Consider the following 22,500-nt stretch of genomic DNA (forward strand, 5'->3'; position numbering starts at 1 on the left):
TGCACTAGTAGCGGCAGTGTGGACTAACAACAGCAAACTAACTACACCAAATAGTGTAGGTGTTAGGCCCACTACTAACACATCACACATGAATACAATTGGGCTCACTGAATCCACAAGTCTCAGCTCTCTCCAGTCATACCCAATTTATGCAATTTATGTTTGCATAAATATAAATAGAATAGGCATAAATATACTGCATGCCAAAAACATGTTTTCCCCCCCAAGATTGCATGGGATTAGCATGAAGTGGGCATGTAAAGAGGATAGTGGTGGGCACCCATAGAACCCATTCTCATTCAGATATCTTGAGATGAGAGCTCAAAGATCACTTTGAAAATGGACATGCCAGTTTTTCCCTTGCCGAAATTTTGGCTAACTTTGTAGCGTTATTTCGCTCGCTTCCCGACATGACAGCCTGGCATGGTTGGTACTGTACCAATGGAGCTCTGACTAGTTTCATATGATACCAGTATCTTCACTCTGCCTTTAAAAATGAGCCCGCGACAGCCTCTGAAAGACAGTAATGTCGGCCACCGACGCCGGCGTCCTCAAGGAGAGAAGAACTTTTTCATGCACACAACCACTACCGACTAAAAACTTCCCCGCGACCCACTTTTGGGTTCACGACCCACCAGTTGAGAACCACTGGTTTAGAGGCACTGACCTGCGCCCAGCGAGTGTTGATGATCCTGAAGTCTTTCTGTTTGTCAGCAGGAATCTGTTTCAAGTTCAGATCCTCCACTGCTCTCTTCTTACCAGGAAGCTCCTCCACCCGGGCCTGACACACACACACACACACACACACACACACACACACACACACACACACACACACACACACACACACACACACAAAGCGTGTTTTCCAGAATTTCATAATGAAACAGTGTAGCATTGCAGATCAATTTACACAAACCAACAGTTCACACACACAAAATTGATTTGCTCTGCTGAGTTTTATAATGAAACATTGTAGCACTCATACTACACCATAATACCCGCTCAATTGAATTACAGAAAACACCACACACACATGAACATACACACGTCAATAAATAAATAAATAATTTCAAGGCTCAATTTAATAACAAAGCATTGTAGTATCTAATTTTAGACTACAATAGCTGCTAAATTAAATTACACAAATCACCACACACCCACGCATAGAGATTTGTAAACAGTCATTGTGGAGTCCAGAGGCTCATCATATCTGGTGTGTGCAGTGTTGGGAGGGTTACTTGTGCAGTGTGTCTCTGGTGTGCTGAGGCTTTGTGTGGGGTGTGTGTGGTCGTACCTGGACCTTGCCCAGAGTGTCTCTGATGTGCTGGGGCTCAGCAGGCTGCAGAGGGATGGCCAGGATGCCCTCTGCCTTGTCCAGCCAGTTCAGCATGGAGCCCAGGTCCTCCTGCAGTACCGCGGCCGCCGAGCGTGCCTCCGCAGACCTGGGGGAGGGGGGGGGTTAGGGTGATGTTAGAGTCAGTACTCAGTCTCTATCCACGCCGCTCAACTAGAGACTGAGAACTTTCTCCCAGCTTTCGTTGTTAAAACTGGGTGGAGATTTCCTGGGGATTTGTGAGGATTTTTTGGGGAACTGGTCCAGCTGAAAGTGGTATCAGACACACATATGTGTGGTATAGGTTCTGGCAGTGGCCAGCCGTAGATAGATATCTACATCTGGTGCACTACTCTTGAAAAGTAGGACCGCCCCCTAAGACGAAAACAAAATGCATGACAGACATATAAATTGACCAACAACAGATGGTGTGATGCAACTCGTGGGCCGGTACATTTTGAACGATGCACCAATGCATGCAGAGAGCCGGACTTCTGTAAACAGTCCAGCCAATCAGATTTCGACACAGGATTTCTGATGGCAAAACCCAGAAATGCCGACTTGTGATTCAGACCCTCCGTCGCTGGAAGGTTGCGGACGTAAGACGTTGGTTCTGACCATGTGAGAGTAGTATAGGTATGTCAGTAGACAGTTGGATATTACACCTCCTCTTGTGCTCGTGGAGCTGCTGGCAGACTCCGGCCCAGCGAGTGTTGAGATGTTTGAGCTGCGTTCGGAGCAGAGAGGCGTCATCAGGCAGGCTCAGCCCGGCGATGTCCTCTCCTGACGAGTTCACCCTGTCCAACACCACCTCCTGCCCAGGGATGGCCTCTGTCATGTCCTGTACACATGCGCACACGCACACACACGCACACACACACACACACACACACACACACACGCATACACACGCACACGCACACGCACACGCACACACACACACACAGACACAGGTTTGTATCACTTGAAGTTGATGGCATTAAATGGGTAGCAGGTAATTTATGTAAGTTCCAGAATGAACCTTAACCCTAACCATTAACTACTGTAACCCTAAACTAGTTTTATTAGTAGATATCTTAGTTACAAGATTGAGCTAGCAAGGCAGTTTTGTGTTTATATGTGTGGTATTTCTTCAGTTTTGGAAATCACAATCTCTAGTTGGCTGGCTGTGCACTGAGCAGGTTTAACGCACAGTATTCCCCCAGACCATGGTATAAACCAGGGGTGGGCAACTATTTTTCATGGGGGGCCACATGAGAAACCCAGATTGTTGCGGGGGGCCGAACAAATATTATCATGCCGTAACGCAGGGATGGGCAACTTTGATGATAGAGAGGGCCACGGAAAAATGTCCTCGCTACCAGATTTTGCTGAGGGCCGAACGGCGCCAGCGCAAAAAATTTGGGGCATTTGAAGGCAGGTTTAGAGGAATAACTCATTTTAAATTAACAGTTGTGATGTCATTATTCAGTGTTAACCACCAATATTTGATCCTTTTCTCACTCCTGTGTCACCACCTGCTCTCCCTGCAGGGCTTGAAATTAACTTTTTTGACCACCTGCCAATATGGTTGCTAGATTTTAAAGTTACCAGCCAATTAGAATTTCCACTCGCTAATTTTTTTTTCTTGAAATAAACCAGAATATGAGTGGGTTAATTTAAGCACAAGTATCAGTAAGTGGCCCGGGATTCTCAAAGCCTGTGTTGAGGGTCACACGAACAAAAATGCACTCTTGAAGCTAAAAAAATCCAAAACCCACGAGTTAATTATTTAAATTTCTACTTCAATGTAGAACAGTCATTTCTTACACATGAGATTACTTTTAGCCTTTTAGTCATAAAGATTATTGAAAGATATTCCATATTCCAGACTGAAATGCTATAACAGAAGTGGAGTATTGGCTAGAATGACATGAACATTTGGACACTTATTCAGCGGGTATCTTGCATGTTGAGTTAAAAAAAAAATCAATTCCATCGCGGGCCACACAGTCGGCAGGCCGTATTTTGCCCATGTGTGGTATAAACTGTACATATGTGTATTCACATGTGTGTGTGTGTGTGTGTGTGTGTGTGTGTGTGTGTGTGTGTGTGTGTGTGTGTGTGTGTGTGTGTGTGTGGTGCGTGTGCGTGCGTGTGTGTGCACGTGTATGTGTGTGTGTACGCCTTGGAGGATGGGGAGGAGTGAGGGGTTCAGGTAGTCATTTGAGGCACCAGCTGGCTCTCTCTCTCTCCCTCACACGCATGCACGCACGCACACACACACACACACACACACACACACACACACACACACACACACAGGTTGGCACACAAGTGGCACTTGGACACTGCAACCCTGTCTTTCTGAACAGGTGGACAGTAAGAGTTGATCACAGCAGCCCCCAAAGTAGAGTGGACATCTCACACACACACACACATACACACACACACACACACACACACACACACACACACACACACACACACACACACACACACACACACACACACACACACACACACACACAACTAACCCTTCATGCTTTTTTCCTCTGTGAAAATAATTTTTTTAAATCCAAATCTTGGTAGGCTAAAAGCCCATTGTTACTGTTATTAAATCCTTTTTCATAATCCCTTAAATCAGTTTGTTGTTGTTGACGTAACATTGAAATGTCAAATTCCATGACATAATGTTGTTACATAAGGCCTAAAAAGGGAACTTGTTCTGTTTGTATCAAGGCTGACTTGTATAGTATTAACACTCACGTCAGTGCTATGTCTAGCAATGCTATGTTATTATCATGTCATTATGTCTTGTTATAGCTTATGTCATGTTACGTTATGCTATGTCATCTTAAGATATGTTATTTAATGTCACAGCATACCGCTATGTTGTATCTCAGGCAATGTTATGCAATGCTGCCTTAAGAGATGTCGGGCTCTATCTTCCCAAAAGCGCTAATTTAGCGTTTGCGCTCGTTTAACGCCGTGCGCAATGCAAATTGGGGGCGGACACAAGCGCATGCCTGTGACAATTGTACTGGGCATTGGCTGCCACAAGCCAAAGCAGGCGTTTCAGCGCTAAAATGTGGTGATAGATGGCAATATGCTATCGTCAGCAGCGCGCAATTACTTTGCGCTAAGAGCTTTGAAAAGGACCTCTTACGCGCAAATACCTCTTTGTGCTGGGTGCACTGCACGGAGATTATGGCTGCGCTCCCAGCGCAGAGAGGTATTTGCGCAGTGGAAAGTGGAATTCCTTTTGAATATGTCATTATGCACAGCCTTGCCACGCCAAGACATCAAATTATGCTGCTAAAATTGGGTATTAGCAGATAATTCAGTGAGGCAATCAACTATAACTCACTGAGAAACTTTTATCACATCGCAAAGAGGGAAATTAATTGAGAAAACTTGTTGGACAATGGACATAGGCTATTTACCTTCATAAGCTGGAGGGCTCTGTCCTCGCACGAGTGAGTACACTATTACGCATGGAGAGAATTACAGCATATTGCATGCCTCGCGCAAACAACCATTGCGAGACGGGAATCTGATTGGTTTTGATTGACGTAATGCCCAGCCTTGCCTGGCCACGCCTGTGAATAATTCTGGTAGTTAAGACCGCCCAAATCCCGTTTGCGCTGGCATTTTGGGGCGCAGATGATTTTGGCACGGCTCTAATTTGCTCTTGCGACACCTGCCGTGAACCTTTCCGCATCCCGGCCGAGAATTGCATCCCCAACATATTTCGGGGCTGTTTTAACTTAGAAATCAGGGAGGTCACGTCTACCAGACAATGATATCACTTTTAAACAGTTAAATTTCTGTATAAATGATTACAAGTATGCTCCGGTGAGGTGGGGATGCATTTTTTTGCTGATTGGCCGGGGAGAAAAACTCGGCAGAACACCTGGCGGACGGCGCAAGGCGGAATGCTATCTTCCCTGCCTTAAGGCACACGCAAACAGGTGCGCAAAGTGCTATTAGGGGATAGCGCCTGTCGGAAGCTAGAGCCCCTTAGGTCTTGTCATGTTTTATATGATGTCAAGTTATGATATGTCATAATGACAAACAGAGAGAGATGAGTGCAGGGTCAGCTACAGTGCAGCAGCCTGAAGCAGTGTGGGGTCCAGTGCCTTGCTCAATGGCAGAGTATGTGTGTGTAACCCAGTGTGAAGAATCCATACATAATCTGTGTGTGTGTGTGTGTGTGTGTGTGTGTGTGTGTGTGTGTGTGTGTGTGTGTGCGCATGTGTTACCCTGAGCTGCTGTCTGTGTGCTGCTGGGTCGTTCTCAGATAGTTTCAGGTTGCTCTCTGCGTTGTCCAGCCAACCCTCCAGCCCCTTTCGCTCCGAAGCAAACTTCTGCCACTTCAAGTTGCACTCCTCCCAACGCCTAGATGGATGGACACAACACACACACGCACGCACGCCCGCACGCGCACACACACACGCGCACACACACACACACACACACACACACACACACACACACACACACACACACACACACACACACACACACACACACACACATTGTACAATACACATTGTACAGTTTATACCATGGTCTGGGGGAATACTTCTTTCTGACTGGCCAGCAGGTGTGCGTTAAAACTGTTTAACGCACAGCCAACCAACTATAATTGTGATTTCCAAAACTGAAGAAATACCACACATATGAACACAGAACTGCTTTGCTAGCTCAATCTTGTTGAAACTAAGATATCTAAAAACATGGACAGATTTAGCTACTACGACCGTGAAATTCACGTGTATTTTAAGTAGTAGCATCGTGTCACCTAACCAGCTGGGTTGTAAATGGGGCTAGAATCATTCCTTGTCATGACAATGACAGCTCTTGCTTCATAACCTTTCGATTTTGAGTGTAAAACGTTCAACAAACATTTGTGAATGGCTTTTATTTGATATTGTTGGGAAATGACCATGGTATAAGCGGGATGTCGTGCATTAAAACCGTTTAAAACGCATACCTACTCGTTGATTATCCATGACATAAACACTGGCAATATATTCACACAATCGTGAATCAGCGTTACATCCAGAAATGTCTCTTTTCTTGTCCTCATCTTTCCATTCCTCCCTTTCTCTCTCCCTCCCTCCCTCCCTCCCTCCTTACTTCAGTCTATCTTTGTAGAGCTTGTTCAGTTTGTCCCAGTTGGTTTTCAGGAGGACGGCGCTCTCCTGGATCTTCTGGCCCTCCAGAGGTCGGGCCCCAGACACCATCTCCTCTCTCCGGGCCAAGGCTCCCTCCACTGGGCCTCGCAGCTTCTCCATGCCCCCCTTCACCTCCTGGAGGTGTGGAGGTGGTGGTGGGAGAGGAGGAGGCATTGAAGAGGGTCATTGGTCAGTGATGACATCATATTTTGCTTCTCTATTTACTGTAGTTTCATTAAATATACTACAAAAAAAACAGCATAAACAACTTTAAATTGTTCAGCAGTACAATTACTACCACTACTGGATGAAATATTGCCTGGAAGAAAAAGTAAACACTCTTTTTCATCTTAAGTTGTACAGTAAATAGGGCCACCAACTTTGATATTCACAACAAAGATACAATAGATGTGATATATTGGTTTGTACACTATTTGGTTATTCATCAGAATGAAACAGGAAAAAGCTATTTTGTCCATTGGAGAAAAAAGTGGTCCAGAATTAAATTTGATTGGTTGATTGATTGATTGATTTCAGTTGTAAGACAACAGGTTACAATGAGAAATAGATAGACAAAAGCTGTGCTGACCTTAAGGCAGCTTTCTTGCTGAGGTAGGTTGTAGTAAACGGCAGGCCAGTATTCAGGAGAGTTCAGCTTGAAGTCTGTCTCTGACACCGACCGCAGCAACGCCTGCAGCTCAGACAGGTACTCCTACACACAAACACACACACACACACACACACACACACACACACACAAATGCACATGCAAACACAAGAGGATGGGAGCATGCATACATACATACACACACACACAAAGTAGAGAGGAAAGTCAGAGAACACACAAACATTAATCTTAACTTTAAAAATACAGACATGCTTGATAATTTCTCTAAGCAGGCACCACAACAAGACTAGATTTAGAGCCAAAATAAATAAATAAATTATATTTTCAACTGATTTTGGCACAGATCTGGGACTACAAACATGTATGTTGGTTGACTTCCCCCCTTTTTCTCCCCAATTGTATGGCCAATTCCCTGATAGGGTGTGTACTGGACGTTGCTCCGCCCCCTCTGCCGATCTGCGGAGAGTTGGCGATTAACGGTCTATGAGACTAGCACATGCCTCCTCTGATACATGTGCAGTCGCCAGCCGCATCTTTTCACCTGACAGTGAGGAGGTTCACCGGCAGGACGTTCATAGCCTACTAGATTCTATCCTACTATCATGTCACAAGATCAGAAAACGATGAAAATACAATCGATGTGTTTTTATAGTGTAGCTCATGTTAAATTAATTCTGCACTTTAATAAATGAAGTCCCCGATCTTTTCATGCCTGTCTAAACAGGGAAAGCTCAGATCAGATCCCATGTGGTGTGTCCCTGTTTAGAGAGATCAGATCCCATGTGAGATTTCTACCTCAGACTCCCAATCACATTCTGAATTGCCATTGTACATCATGATCAGACTCTGGGCTCGTGTCAACCGAGTTTGAATTCAACTCAATCCCAGATGCAGTCTTTGATGAGGAATTAACTCGCCCGACCATGCTGCACAACAGAATGTCTTTAACTCCAATGAAAGACGCCTCTAAAACAGAACTTTGTCTCCACAGTGCAGAGTAGCGTAAAAAGGGATTCCGGGATCTTAACACTTTGGTCTGCTTGCTTCTCTTCACCCAACGCACATAATGGGAAAAAGAGTTTCTCCTGTTCAATAACACTTTTTAATGTAACTTAATCCATTTAACGTAATTAACACACACACACATTAGCATTATTAGCAGCCTTAAGGAAAGTAAATGATGGCTGCTGGCCAGTTCTTAATTTGCCTTATGGGACAGTAATGTCTGCAATGGGGTGGGTTGCAGATACACTCAATAATCAATGGTTTTGCAGTAAACAAGTGTAAAGTTGCTAACTCTAGGGCAGTGCTATTTCATTTAGCATGAAAGCAGTGTGAGGGCAGAACGTTTCCTGCTGCATCTGACAGGTGTGTGTATTCAAGCCAGACCAGAGTTTTGAACATCCCAGTTTCTCTTTTATACCACTGCTTCCTACAGTAATAGTGAAGTGTCTGCAGACAGAGCCCTCTGTCACACTGCAGACAGAGGGCTCTGTCACACTGCAGACAGAGGGCTCTGTCACACTGCAGACAGAGGGCTCTGTCACACTGGGTTTAGTGAAGTGTCTGCTGCAGACAGAGGGCTCTGTCACACTGGGTTTAGTGAAGTGTCTGCTGCAGACAGAGCCCTCTGTCACACTGGGTTTGGAAAGGAGTGTTTCAGATCCTGTTCAAAGATCATGTTTAGAACACACAGAAGGAGGGATGTCTGATACAGTGATTGATCGTTGAGATTTAATAGCATTATAGCAATTTGGCCAGATTAAGTACTCAGCAAACCCAGTGTGACTAAACACAAACAAAACATATATATTTCTCTTATTTGTTAGACTCACATTCACAGGACAGGCCCGAAACACTACCTGCTCTTAGTCTACTACACACACCCAAACACATTTAATTTCCACGCCCAAACACATTTAATTTCATTGGGGATTTGTTATTGTGTGTCTTTGTGAATTGAGTGTAACCACTTGTGTATTATTGAGCATTGTAATGAGTGAGCAGTGCAGATCTAGATCATGAGAGGGAGAGCAGACAGTTAGCTGCCTCAGCATACAGCTCAGAGCGAGTCGCATGTGGTCTGTCTCTCAAACGGGATGTCCTCTAGAGGGCTGCACCTTTAAACAAGAGTTTCCAATGATTCCCAAAAGACAGATTGTCCAATGAGCTAATGCTGGCAACAGATAAAATTACAGCCACTTAGCGCTTTTGCCTATCATTCTTTGGCAATGAGACTTCGTTCCCGGGTCAGTAGACCAGGCACGATTTGGACCGCACCAGCCTGTAAGTTTGGTCTGAAAATAATTCAGTTTTTCTGGAATTGTTTGGAGGTTGTTGTCTAGACCGGATAACATCTGCAGTCAGCTCCTGCCAGTAAGCAGAGATTTGCTGTTCGGATCAAATTTATTTATAGGAAATAATAAACTAAGTCAACATAGGCGTGCAGTTTTTCAAATCCCTTCTTGTCACAACATTTGTAGTGCGGATACAAAGTCTGTGTTATTTTATAGATACAAGGCTTGGTTTTATGTCCTCAGTGACTGCACTGCACATATCCTGTTCCCATTCAAGGACATTCGCCAGAGAAGCAAGTGCATTGAAAAAGAGAGTTGAAACAACTTGTCTCTCCCACTGTCATGATCACTATTTCTTTTCCTCGCCAGGCCCATGACTGGAGCTCTTTCTTCTACATGACTTGGAAAAAATATACATCTATATGTATCTTTAAAACATTTTAGCATAAACAGCAGCAAACACAGATGCAGCCACTTTTTACATTATGCTGCATACAGTTTCACTCCTTGTTGCTCTACTTCTGTGAGGAATTGTGCAACAAATATTCAATATTTTTTCCTTTTCCCAATAGGCACATAGCATTATAAGCACATTATAAATACATCATGATTGCATTCTGATTGTTATAATCCGTTGTAATATAGCAACACCTGAGAGGGCACTGTAATAATAATAAAAAGTAATTGATTGCATTTATTTTTTTTAGCGCTTTTCTAAGTACTCAAAATGCTTCACATATCAGGAGGTGGGGTGAGTGGACTCAACTCATCCATCACCAATGTGTAGCACCCACCTGGGTGATGCACGGAAGCCAGTTTGCGCCAGAATGCTCACCACACATCAGCAATGACCGTGGAGAGTGTTGTTACTGCAATTATATGGATAGACTAGCCGTGTTTTAACAGCACAGCTCATTAGCATTAACATTTTTGACAAACTTAAATTGCTTTTGTTGCATAAAGGGCTATATTAAATACAATGTGCATCAAATGTAGGGGTTATTTACCTTCTGCGGCAACTCCAGCTAATCATACCAGATTCCACAATGCATGTAGTTATTCCTTATGATACCAGAAATGTCCTGGTGTGATTTTTTTGGTAAATGTGCATACATGCTATAGGTTTCAAAGGGGTACCGTGGTCTAAAGGAGAAGTAGGATTGTGATCCATGATGTTGCCAGTTTGGTGACCCAGGAAATTGAACAGGTTCAATGTATAAAACTGCAAGCAGATCGAGACATGTTGAAGAAGAGCATACGTGCTCAGACGATGCTTTCTGGGTAAATAAAAGTAAAAAATAACACTTATAATGTGCTTATGATGTCTCTCAAAGTGCTTGAAGTAAAGCTCCATTGGATTCCCATCTTTGAAATAATCTGTTTTAAATGTATATTTCATCCAAGTTAAATAGACCCCCTCTACGCACATACTGTAGGTCATGGTGTATAGTGGGTGTGGGTTTTTGTGATTGGGTGACAGGATACATACATCTTCAGTGATTGGCTGGTCAGGAAACTGTAAGGGCGTAACGTGATTGGTTGGCAGGGGGCATGCGGTAACACAGAACCAGACAGGGCAACCAATGAGTTTCGGACATGTGAGCGTGCTCCACATGTACAGATGATACACGTAAAGGACAATGCAGCAAAGGAAAACAAAAAAGCAACTCGGTTTTTATTTTTAAGAGGAAAATCTAATTCCATTCTATTTAAGACTCTGATTTATGACAATCTGCTATACAAGTTAAACTGATATATCTAAGTACAATCTACTTAAGACTAATATTAATTACAGCTAACAGCTGTAGAAACTTAAGAAACTGATTTATTGAAAAATAAATCACATCAGTTTATTTATGATATTTATTGTTGAGCATTTATTGGCTTACTCAATTCTTTATTCCCTTTGTATGGTATGGCATAAACATTCTAAATTGAACCCCAGCTCACTTCCTGTTGCAGTGTTTGCTAGTACAATAGGACAGGACTGATAATTCTGTGAAATCTATTGTTGGCAGGCATTGGCGTTGGTACTAACATCAGCCACAACAAGCCAAATGCTGGTAAATGATGTGCTTGGGAAGTGACCATTTTCTATTTTGAAAATATATGTCTGCTAAGAAGTTAAATTGTCCTGTGAAATTCAGAATCTACATTGTGGCTGGCTGGTGAAAAAGTTTAGTTGAAAGTCAGGCGGGCCTACAGAAACTAAAATAATGTCTTTGAAGGGAATGAACTTAGATAACTAGTATCATATTTACTAATGGTAATATAACAAAGTTAGGCCTATTGCAACTCAGATCTTGCATTTTGAAGAGAAATAACTCGGGCAGCTGGTATTATGAACCTGTGTGGTTAGTGTAATATATATAGTTAGTAAAAAAAACACATTTAGGCCTATTTAGAGAGGCTCACCCCACCCCCTTTTCTTCCCAATTATACTTGACAAATTCCCCCGATCTGGGGAGAGTTGTAGACTAGCACATACATCCTCCGATACATGTGCAGTCGCCAGCCGCTTCTTTTCACCTGACAGCAAGGAGTTTCACTGGCAGGACATAGCGCGTGGGAGGATCACGCTATTCCCCCAGTAGCCCTCCCTCCCGTACAGGTGCCCCGACCGACCAGAGGAGGCACTAGTGCAGTGACCAGGACACATATGCTTAATCTGGCTTCCCACCCACAGACGGCCAATTGTGCCTGTATGGACGCCCGACCATGCACGGTGGCCTTGAACCTGTGGCCCTCGTGTTGGTAGGCATGGGAATCTACCACTACACTGCCCGGACGCCACACACATGTCTTTTGAAGGTCATGAGGTTGGATAGTTAGTATTATGAACTAGTTAGTACAGTCTTTACTGTTAGTGAAGATAAAAGCCAGGCCTAGTGAAACTCACACTTTGTCTTTTGAAGGGTATGAACTTGCCCTCCACCTCAACCCAGCGCGTGTTGAGCTGGAGTTGGCGGGGCTCCACTAGATTGGCGGCTCCAGCTTCTGAGAGCTGATTGGCTAATCCCTGCACCTCCTTAAGCTCCTCCTTCTTCTTGTCGAACTCTGAGCCAATTTCCTATTGGACGAAATCAACCAGGAAGTCACTCGCTATTGGCTATAGCTCCAGGGAGGGGATGCACAGAGAGGCGTGTGTATGCGTAAACACATTCGTACGCACACACACATACATACAGTACAATTAATACATAATAGAAAAAAGAAAGACATTCAGGCACTCACTGGCACACACAAATAAAACACAAATAAAAAGGACACCATATTATCATGTTTCCTGTTGTCAGTGTTAGCCAAACATATACAAAGACCCCATTTACACCTGCTATTAAAATGTGATCTGTATCCGGATAGGTTATCTGGATAATGATACAATCTTGCCTTTGCGTTTACACCTGGTATTTTAAATGTGTTTTCATTATCCTCATTGAGATCAGAGCTCACACATACAGTAGCTCTCAGAACTGAGAGAGAAGAGAAGAGTTGTAACTCTGGTCAAAATGGATAGGCTAAGAGGAAATTTATTCAATGCTGCCCAAAGCAGCATTGATAGCCTAGTAGTATGTTATGCTACAATGTTAAATAAACCTTAATATGTAGGCTAGTACATTTATTGCTAGGAGGGAAAAAAAACTTTAGGCACAGAGGTCTGCCTTTTTCTTTTCTTTTTACCACCAATGACGGAGGAAGTAGCTAGTGAGTGAACTGTCTTTGTTTCTTCCTATATCTGTAAATTCATGACATTCATGACACATCACACATCACATCTCCTATCTTTTGGATGCCAGCTTGTTGTACATATTGCATTTACACCTAGCTAAGATCTGAACACAATGTGAGCCAGGCTCACCTCCAGAGGCTCACCTCCAGATGTGGTCAGGCAGATCTGATGACATTCTGTTCACAATGCGTTTACAACTTGCATTAACATGCATTTTTCCATACCCAGATAACTTACCGATCAGATACAGATCACATTTGAATACCAGGTGTAAATGGGGTCAAACACATAGGGAACCCATATTGAATATCAATATTGTATGTTAGAATTATATCTGTATAATGATGCTCATTTAAACAGTTCATATAAAATTAAAAGAGTGGGGCTATAATTAGGAGGCGCACAATGCCTTGAGACTTTATTTACATCGGAGATACAATCACTGGCCTTTTAGAGCAATGTACAGAGAACCCAAAGCTCTGTGTGTGTGTGTGTGTGTGTGTGTGTGTGTGTGTGTGTGTGTGTGTGTGCGTGTGTGTGTGTGTGTGCGTGTGTGTGTGTGTGTGTGTGTGTGTGTGTGTTTGTCTGTGTGTGTGTGTGTGGGGAGGGAGTGGCGGGGTCCGTAGGCCCATGCCATCACAGCATTGTTGCCCAGGGGAACATTTAGTATGTGGGACAATATTTGAATTGAATTAGCAGGTGGGGGGGTGAAAAGAAGCAGAGAGATGCATGGACTGACAGACAGAGGGACAGAGAGTGAGACGGACAGATGGAGCAGACAGACAGGCAGTGTGGAATCTCAGTGATTCCATGGTGGCAATGACGAGTGAGACCGGAGCGAGCGAGCGAGACGTCCGCTCAGCGGAATGTCATTTTGATCATCTGAAAGTGAAAGACACACATACAGTCAAGGAACAGGTAGACTCCAGGGTGTCGGGGTCAAACCTTTTCCAAATCTGCAAATTTCAAAATAGACCTTTAAAGATGCTACACGTAGTATTTAAAAAAATCTATATATCATTACCAAATGATGTATCCATTAAAATGTGTTAAAATGCTGCACATAGCATCTTAAACCAGTCTTTTTCAGTGTCTGGTGGGAGTACAACGTAACGTGTAAAAAAAAATATATATAATATAAGAAAAAAAAGAAAAGAAAAGAAAAAAAAAAAAATATATATATATATATATATATATATATATATATATATATATATATATATATATATATATATATATATATATATATATATATATATATATATATATCTCCAGCCTGGGTGCCAGGATAAGACATCCTAGGCTGAAGAAACTAATAATAAAAAATAAAAATATGAATCCAAACACCTGATAAAAGGTGCAATCAATTTACTGAGCACAAGAACTGATTCTATTATTTCTTAAAAATGAGATAAGATGCATTATTTACAAAATCCTCTTCCCAAGGGGATAGGATTGAAAAAGCCTTGACACCGAACCTGTGTGCAAAACAGGAGGAAGAGAGATAGAACAAAGGAAAGAGTGATGTTTTTCCACTGTACAAGCAAGCACCGTCCTGTACCCATGTCTGATGAGGTGGGATCCTTCCAATGGCAAGGTACCCCATTTTGTATACTGATATCCATACCCATAACGGGCCCAGCAGTATGGGTACAACAAGGTACTTGTGTACTGGAAAGATGTTAAAACAGAGAGAGATGAAGCAAAATTCTGAATGCTGGAATGAAAAGATAGAAAGGCATTACATTAGAAAATGTGCAGAGAGAGCGTGAGAGACAGATGGATGGAGAGATGGAGAGCTGGATGAAAAGAAGATTGGGGGAGAGAAAGATCAAGAGTAGACCAGGTTGGATAACAGAGATCATGTGATACTGTATCGCTTTATGTGTGAGAGTGAGGAAGGACTAGCCTGGTAAAAACATTCTGATAACATGATATCACATCCTGTTTCAGTCTATGTATCAGTCTGGACTCTGAGCCATCCACAGTGATTTCAGTGGGCGGGAGTACTTGCCTTGACAGACAACTCCTTCAGCCAATCAGCGTTGCCAAATTCAATCCAAATCCACTCTGAAGAATGGCAAAAACTTATTTTCTGCCAAGAAATTCTGGTGCATACATTGTTCTTGTTTAATTGTTGTTATTAAGTCTACTTCTGCAATAACCGCACTTATGGCTGTGTTTACTCTACTGGGTGTCACTGATTGACCGGTTACTTTGTCAACTACAAGGCAGGTCCCTGATTGTAATTTCTGGAAATCGCTGGAGGCGGGCTGGAGGTCAGACTGATCCGCAGAACGACACAGATTGTGAAGTCACGTGATCAGGATGGTTTACCAGGCTAAGGAAGGAAGAAAGGAAGGAGAGAGAGAGAGAGAGAGAGAGAGAGAGAGAGAGAGAGAGAGAGAGAGAGAGAAAGAGAGAAAGAAAGAAAGAAAGAAAGAAAGAAAGAAAGAAAGAAAGAAAGAAAGAAAGTGTGGGGTCACCTTGACCCTCTCTCCCTCAGGGGGGTCGGGCAGTTGGTCCACGCTGCGCTGGATGTCGTCCAGCCAGGCCAGCAGGTCATGTGACTTCCTCCTGTACTGGTACCACTGAGGAGCGATGGCCAGAGCCTTCCTGTTTCTCAGCACGCGCAGGTCCTGCACACACACGCGCACACACAGAGGCACACACACACGCGCACGCGCGCGCACACACAGAGGCACACGCACACACACACACACACGAAGATGGAGACACATATGCAGGCAGACAGAGATGGACACAGAACTTTTCACTCGAAATCATTTTTCAGTCTGACTAAGTACTGGAATATCCATCTTGATCAGAACAAATACGTTAACAGCAGTGTTGAGAGTAACTAGTTACTGTAATTAAACTACTTTTTGCAGTAACTAGTAATCTAACTAATTACTTTTTCATATTTAGTCACTCAATTACAGTACAAAATACTGAAATGTAAATGGGCTAGTTACTACTGTAGTTACTTTAGGACGTGAAAATAGCGGGCACTTCGGCGTGCAGTTCCATTTCAGGAACAGTGGCCAGCTGCTTTGCAAAAACCAGTCTAGATGCAGCAATGTGTCATTTAAAGAATATATTTTTTTAACATCCCATTGCTAAAGACCCCTCCCACATATTAATGCAATGTGGTCTCCAGCCTGCACCGTGCTCTTTAAGGTCAAAACTAAAAGTGACATATTGGGGCTTTCAAACCTTCACCTGGATTCACCTGTCTACTTCATCGAGAGACAGGTAGTATTCATATTTAATAGGTAGTATTAATATTTTAACACCTTAGAGTTAGAAATAACTGTGTGTGTGTGTGTGTGTGTGTGTGTGTGTGTGTGTGTGTGTGTGTGTGTGTGTGTGTGTGTGTGTGTGTGTGTGTGTGTGTGTGTGTGTGTGTGTGTGTGGGTGTGTTACCTTGACGGTGTTGTACTTGCTGTTGAGCTGGTTGTGTTTCTGTCTGATCTGCTCTCTCTTGTCCTGGTCCGGGACTCTCTTCTGCAAATTCTCTCCTTTCAACAGTAACTCCTTCACAGCGCCTTCTTCACAGTCCTACACACACACACACACACACACACACACACACACACACACACACACACACACAAATACATACAATTTACGGGCAGATCTATGTCGGATGTCAATGTGCAAAGGTGTCGAAAGCATTGTGTTGATGCCCTTTTGCGTGTGTGTGTTTGTGAGAAACCTTGTCTTCCTGGAAGTCCTCCTCCTTCAGCTTTTCCCCCTGCTTGGCTTCTTCCTCCAGCAGCTCCAGCCAGATCTGAGCCTCGCTGTGGTAAGCCTCCAACTCTTTGGCTGACGCTGCCGTCTGGGGCACACACACACACACACACACACACACACAGACGCACGCACACACGCACACACACGCACGCGCATACACACACACACACACATGCACGCGCATACACACGCACGCACACACGCACATGCACGCGCATACACACACACACACACACACATACACATGCACACGCACGCGCATACACACACAGACACACACACACAGACACACACACACACACACACACACACACACACACACACACACACACACACACACACACACACACACACACACACAGAGTGAGATCATTAGTAGCAGAAAGTAAATGAGAGAGTTTGAGGTAAATTTAATGAGAGACTTTGAAATAAATGTAGTACGAGCGTTTGAAGTAAATTTAGTGAGAGAACTTGAAATCAGTTCACTGGGAGAGTTTGAAGTCCATTTAGCGAGTTTGGAGTGTGTTTACAGAGAGAGTTTGAAGTAAATTTGGTGGGACAGTATATTTAGCAAGGAGAATGGGAGAGGATCAAAGCAAGAGAAAAGGCTATTTAAAAGCTGTTTCACACCAAGTGCCAATCTCCGTGCGGACGTTTCGCGCACAGAGAAGGACACCAGGATGCAACTTTCGTGCATCAAAAACAACAACTTTGCAACCACTTTGACTTATGTGGAATTCTGCCCGTGAAAATATACACTTGACCAATGAAACCAGTTGCTTTCTACAGTATATGTCACATTTTCAAACGCTGTCCCAGGCTGGAATCTGCTGAAATAATTACGTGTGGTTTTTGATGACTGGTTAGGCCGTGCACCTTTACGCACAGGTGAGGCGGAGGCTCCAAAAAGGATTTTTTTTCTTCCTGTCGGTGCGAAGTTGTAACACTCGAATGTGAAATTGTAGCACAGGGCTGGTGTGTGAGCTTTTACATGTTGAACATTTGCACCTGTGTGAAACTGCATTAAAGCTAAATCTTTCTTCCATTCTTCTTTCTTCTACCCATCCACCCCTCCCTCTCTCCCTCTACCCAGAGCCGTATAATAGAAGAGTTCCGACATCTCCATTCACTCCAATGGACCAGTTTTTTTCCAGGAAGTAGAAAGTGGAACTCTTGAGTAAAAAAAGCAGCACTGTCGAGTTGCAGCAAAATAGACAGTTTGTGTTGTACTTTGAAAGGGGTTTTCATCCCTTGAATCAAATTTTACAATATCAGCTTTATTTTAGCATGCAAAAGTAGCGCGAGACCCATTCCTGGCTGTTCATTGGCTAATGAGTCTCGCATTTTGGTCCTGCGCTGACGCCACTCTCTTACTAGAGGACCCTACCTCTACCTATTCCTCCTCTCCTACCAGTCTGGAAGCCAGATTAAAAGCTGTTATATTATAGCCTACTGTATTTCCCCTTCTATTGACTTGTTGGCCTTTTCTTAGACACCCAAAATCCACTGGTGTTTAGTGTCCATCCATCCATCCATCCATCCATCCATCCATCTTCCCTCTTCCCTCCCTCCCTCTCTCCATTCTCCTACCAGTCCGGAGGCGATGCGCTGAGCGATGGTGTGGTATCTCTGGTTGAGCTGTTGGAGCTTGGGCCCCACCTGAGCCTGGCAGTTCTCCCCCCGGGTGGACATCAGCTCCTGGGCCAGGACCTGCACCTCCTCCACCTTCCCCCGCGTAAACTCCAGCTCAGCGCGCAACGTCTGCCGCACAAATGCATGTGAGTGCAAATGTTAGTACAAAAGAATATAATGGATATATAGCATTTGGGGGATGAAACCATCAAATCTAAAAAAATAAAAATAAAAACTATCAGAGGAATAAGTGAAAAACATACACAGAGAAACATAGTAAATAGAGGATTGGGAATAAATGTAAAAACCTTAAGCACAGCGTCGTTGGGTCCCTGACTGTCCATCTCATCCATCTTTTTCTCCGCTCCGTCGATCCATCTGTTCACTTCCTCTATCTCTCCATCCAACTTCTGCATCTGTCGCTGGTAGTCCTGAGAGGGAGGGGAGAGAGAGAGAGAGAGAGAGAAGAAAGGGAGAGCGAGCAAGCAAGAGAGATAGGGAGAGAGAGTGAGAGAGCGTATCAATTTACTGAGACCACAACAATCAACACTCCTCCAAATATAATTATGCTATTCTCAGAGAGTAAGAGTTAATAATTTAATCAGTAGTCAGGTTTCCAACAACGTATTTTGATGCACATTTTGAAGTTTTGCATCAGAAAAGGTTGATGGAAATGGCAAAATTTGAGAAAACACAACAAACAAAAACACTTAAATTTAACAAAAAGTGTTTACACTCGCTTGAGGTGGTTTTTGCCTTTTTCAGAAAAGAGTTAATGCACAAAATGGGTGATGAAAACAATAAGTGATGAGCTGGACCCTGTACTGTGCACAGCTGGCAGCTTGTCCGGTCTGCCGAGGAACTGGCGCCCGACCGTCGCGACAAACGGCCAAATAATCCTGCAGCAGATCACATGTTGTTCTGGATGAAAGTGTTGCTCTGCGTGCCTAAAGCAACTTTTGCACGGTGACTCCCACAACTGTTTTGTGGTCTCATTGTCGTTTCCCAGATATATGGCATCAAATGGGCATGTCTCCTGTGATATTGGACGTAATATTTACTAATCACCACCAGAAAGAAAGAAATATGGCCACCAGCAGATTACATAATTATTGGAATTATTATTTGGAAAGCTCTTTCTCTCTCCATATATGATCTTGTCGCCCCCCCCCCCCCCCCACCCCCAATCACCATACAACCTGCTTAACTTATTCACTTAAAGAGCATGGTGCAGGTTGAATTTAATTAACTTACATTTTGTGCTCATGATTACTATGAAAATACCCCCCAATGGAAAATAAAATGAAATATATGTATTTTGTTTTATTTACACAGGCCCCCAGGGCAGGAATATGGAGAAAAAAGGTGGCATTCTAAATGGGCGTTCTCCACCTGTGACATCACTTGTTGCTGGTTCTGCTGCTTGGCCCAGTTGGCCGGACATCACAGGAGGCAGTTCCATTTCAGGCACACGTGGCTGAACAGCTGTTTTACAAAAATGCTTGTTTTTTTTATCATACTGCATGTACTGAAGAAGAAGAAGAAAATCACATTGCTAGCCCTCCCACATATGAATGCAATGTGGTCTCCAACCTGGACCATGCTCTTTAACAGCGCACCAGATTTGAATTTTAAGTTTGTTGATTTTTCAAATTTCACTCAGAATTTGCGCTAAACCTGAATGGAGAAACAGCTACAGAAACTCGTAGCTGGCACGCGCGCGCACACACACACACACACACACACACACACACACACACACACACACACGCACACACACACACACACACACACACACACACACACACTGTCTCACCAGCAGTAGGTTGAGCCACTCCTCTGCCCTGGAGGTGACAGCGATCCAGTTGCAGTGCAGCAGGCTGACCTTGTCGTCCACCAGGCCCCCATGACCCCGTAGCACCGCCTTCAGGGCCTCCGCCAGCTCCACCACCGCTTGCAGCTGGGGCTGCCGCCGCTCTGTCTCCCCATGGGTGCACTGGCAAAAAGACATATTTAATATATCTTTTTCCTCATATCTGTAGTGCAATTTATCCATGTAGATGGTTTTGGTGTGAGTTGCAGAGTTTTGGAGATATCTTTGGAGATATCGGTAGTAGAGAGCCTTCTCTCACTGGCACTCGGCTTGTGGTGTTCAAAGCAGCAACGTACCAAAGATACACTTGAAAAACTCAACAGCAATCTCTTTCCAGAAATCATGACCCGGTGACTCAAGATAATCCACAGACCTTGTCGTGAGCAGTTTCATCTAGGAAATACAATTGTTCTTTCGACCGAACTACACCCACTAGCTGCTCTTTTCAAATGTATTTTTTTGGCACTTTGAGCACCACAAGCCGAGTGCCATCCAGTTCCATTGTATTCGAGAAGGCAGACATCTCTACGGCTGATATCTCCAAAACTTGGAAACTTGAAACAAAACGGTCTAGATGGATAAATTGCACTAACAGGTAAGAGGAAAAATACGTATTTTTGATTTGGGGTGAACTGTCTCTTTAACATACAACAGATTGAGAGCTTGAGAGCTTAACTCCAGTGTGCATAATACATTTTCCCATTGTGTGTGTGTGTGTGTGTGTGTGTGTGTGTGTGTGTGTGTGTGTGTGTGTGTGTGTGTGTGTGTGTTTGTGTGTGTGCGTGTGTGCGTGTGGGTGTTACCTGTGCCCATGCCACCTCAGCCTCCAGGTTGCTGGGCATGCCGTCCACAGCAGAGCGTGTGGTCAGCTCGGCGTCGGTGGCGGCGAGCCACTCCGTCAGCCCGTTCAACTCCTTACGCAACTTCCTCGACAACTTCAAACTCTTCTCCAGCTCCAACTTACTCTCTGTCACCTACACACACCCACACACCCACGCACGCACGCACGCACGCACGCACGCACGCGCACGCGCACACACACACACACACACACACACACACACACACACACACACACACACACACACACACACACACACACACACACACAGAGGTTAGGTTCTTCGATAAGTCCCCCCCACCCTCTTCTCCTCAATTGTACTTGGCTAATTATCCCTGTTGTTCTGGTCGTTGCTCCACCCCCTCTGTTGATCTGGGGAGAAGTCCTCCGACACATGTGCAGTCGACATCCGCTTCTTTTCACCTGACAGCGAGGAATTTCACTGGCAGGACCGTAGCGCGTGGGAGGATTACGCTATTCCCCCAGTTCCCCTCCCCGAGAGTAGGCACTTTTGCAGCGACCAGGACACATATTGGAGACAGTGAAATTGAGCAGGTCAGCTCATATAAGTATCTGGGGATCCGGATAACAGATAACATGCTCAAATGGAACGCGCACGTAGACTACTTGTGCGCGAAGCTGGCTCAACGTCTCCACTTTTTGCGCAGACTGTTCGGTGTGAGCACCAGCATCATGTCCACTTTCTATAACGCCGTACTATAAAGCTTAATCAGATATGGCATGGCCGCATGGTTTGGGACTCTAACTGTACAGCTCAAATCGAAAATTATGAGGATGGTAAAAACTGCCATGAAGGTGATTGGCAGAAAGGATTACCCGACACTTCAGTCCATCTTCGAAAACAAAGTAATTAACCTGGCAAATAGAGTTCTGACTGATCCAAACCACATCCTCTACTCGGAGTACGAGATGCTACCCTCGGGCAGACGATTCAGAGCCAGCCACTGCAAAAGCAATAGATATGGTCTATCCTTCCTTCCAACTTCTATTGCACTGCTGAATAGACAGCGAGCACCTTCCTCACGGGTGAAACACCTGCACTGATGGGAGGTGGCAGTATGGAAGCGCACTTGTTCTTTTCTTTTAGTCCTTCTTGTGGTTTCTCCTTGCTTTTATTTCGCCATGGTTTTATGCTTCTATGTTCTTATGATTTTATGGTTCTATGCTTTTATTTATTTTATTATTTTATTATTTACATGATAGTGCAATAAGGGTCAGTGTAAT

At 44.0% G+C, this 22,500-nt stretch overlaps 1 protein-coding gene across 1 annotated transcript in view; it reads right to left on the reverse strand.

The window, feature by feature from the left end:
• dmd (dystrophin) overlaps nucleotides 1–22,500 on the reverse strand; it is a gene marked incomplete at its 5' end in the record, with an annotated part of 540,780 nt that overhangs the window by 147,888 nt on the left and 370,392 nt on the right. The window contains 14 exons of the mRNA XM_083633507.1: nucleotides 668–781; nucleotides 1,298–1,445; nucleotides 2,002–2,177; nucleotides 5,581–5,716; nucleotides 6,461–6,633; nucleotides 7,088–7,210; nucleotides 12,323–12,493; nucleotides 15,640–15,792; nucleotides 16,580–16,714; nucleotides 16,872–16,994; nucleotides 18,500–18,670; nucleotides 18,850–18,972; nucleotides 20,358–20,537; nucleotides 21,218–21,388. Of these exons, the coding sequence (XP_083489633.1) occupies nucleotides 668–781; nucleotides 1,298–1,445; nucleotides 2,002–2,177; nucleotides 5,581–5,716; nucleotides 6,461–6,633; nucleotides 7,088–7,210; nucleotides 12,323–12,493; nucleotides 15,640–15,792; nucleotides 16,580–16,714; nucleotides 16,872–16,994; nucleotides 18,500–18,670; nucleotides 18,850–18,972; nucleotides 20,358–20,537; nucleotides 21,218–21,388 (2,097 nt within the window). The remainder of the gene's footprint in view (nucleotides 1–667; nucleotides 782–1,297; nucleotides 1,446–2,001; nucleotides 2,178–5,580; nucleotides 5,717–6,460; nucleotides 6,634–7,087; nucleotides 7,211–12,322; nucleotides 12,494–15,639; nucleotides 15,793–16,579; nucleotides 16,715–16,871; nucleotides 16,995–18,499; nucleotides 18,671–18,849; nucleotides 18,973–20,357; nucleotides 20,538–21,217; nucleotides 21,389–22,500) is intronic.

Source organism: Poromitra crassiceps, assembly GCF_964638095.1.
Source record: "Poromitra crassiceps genome assembly, chromosome: 3".
NCBI lineage: Eukaryota > Metazoa > Chordata > Actinopteri > Beryciformes > Melamphaidae > Poromitra > Poromitra crassiceps.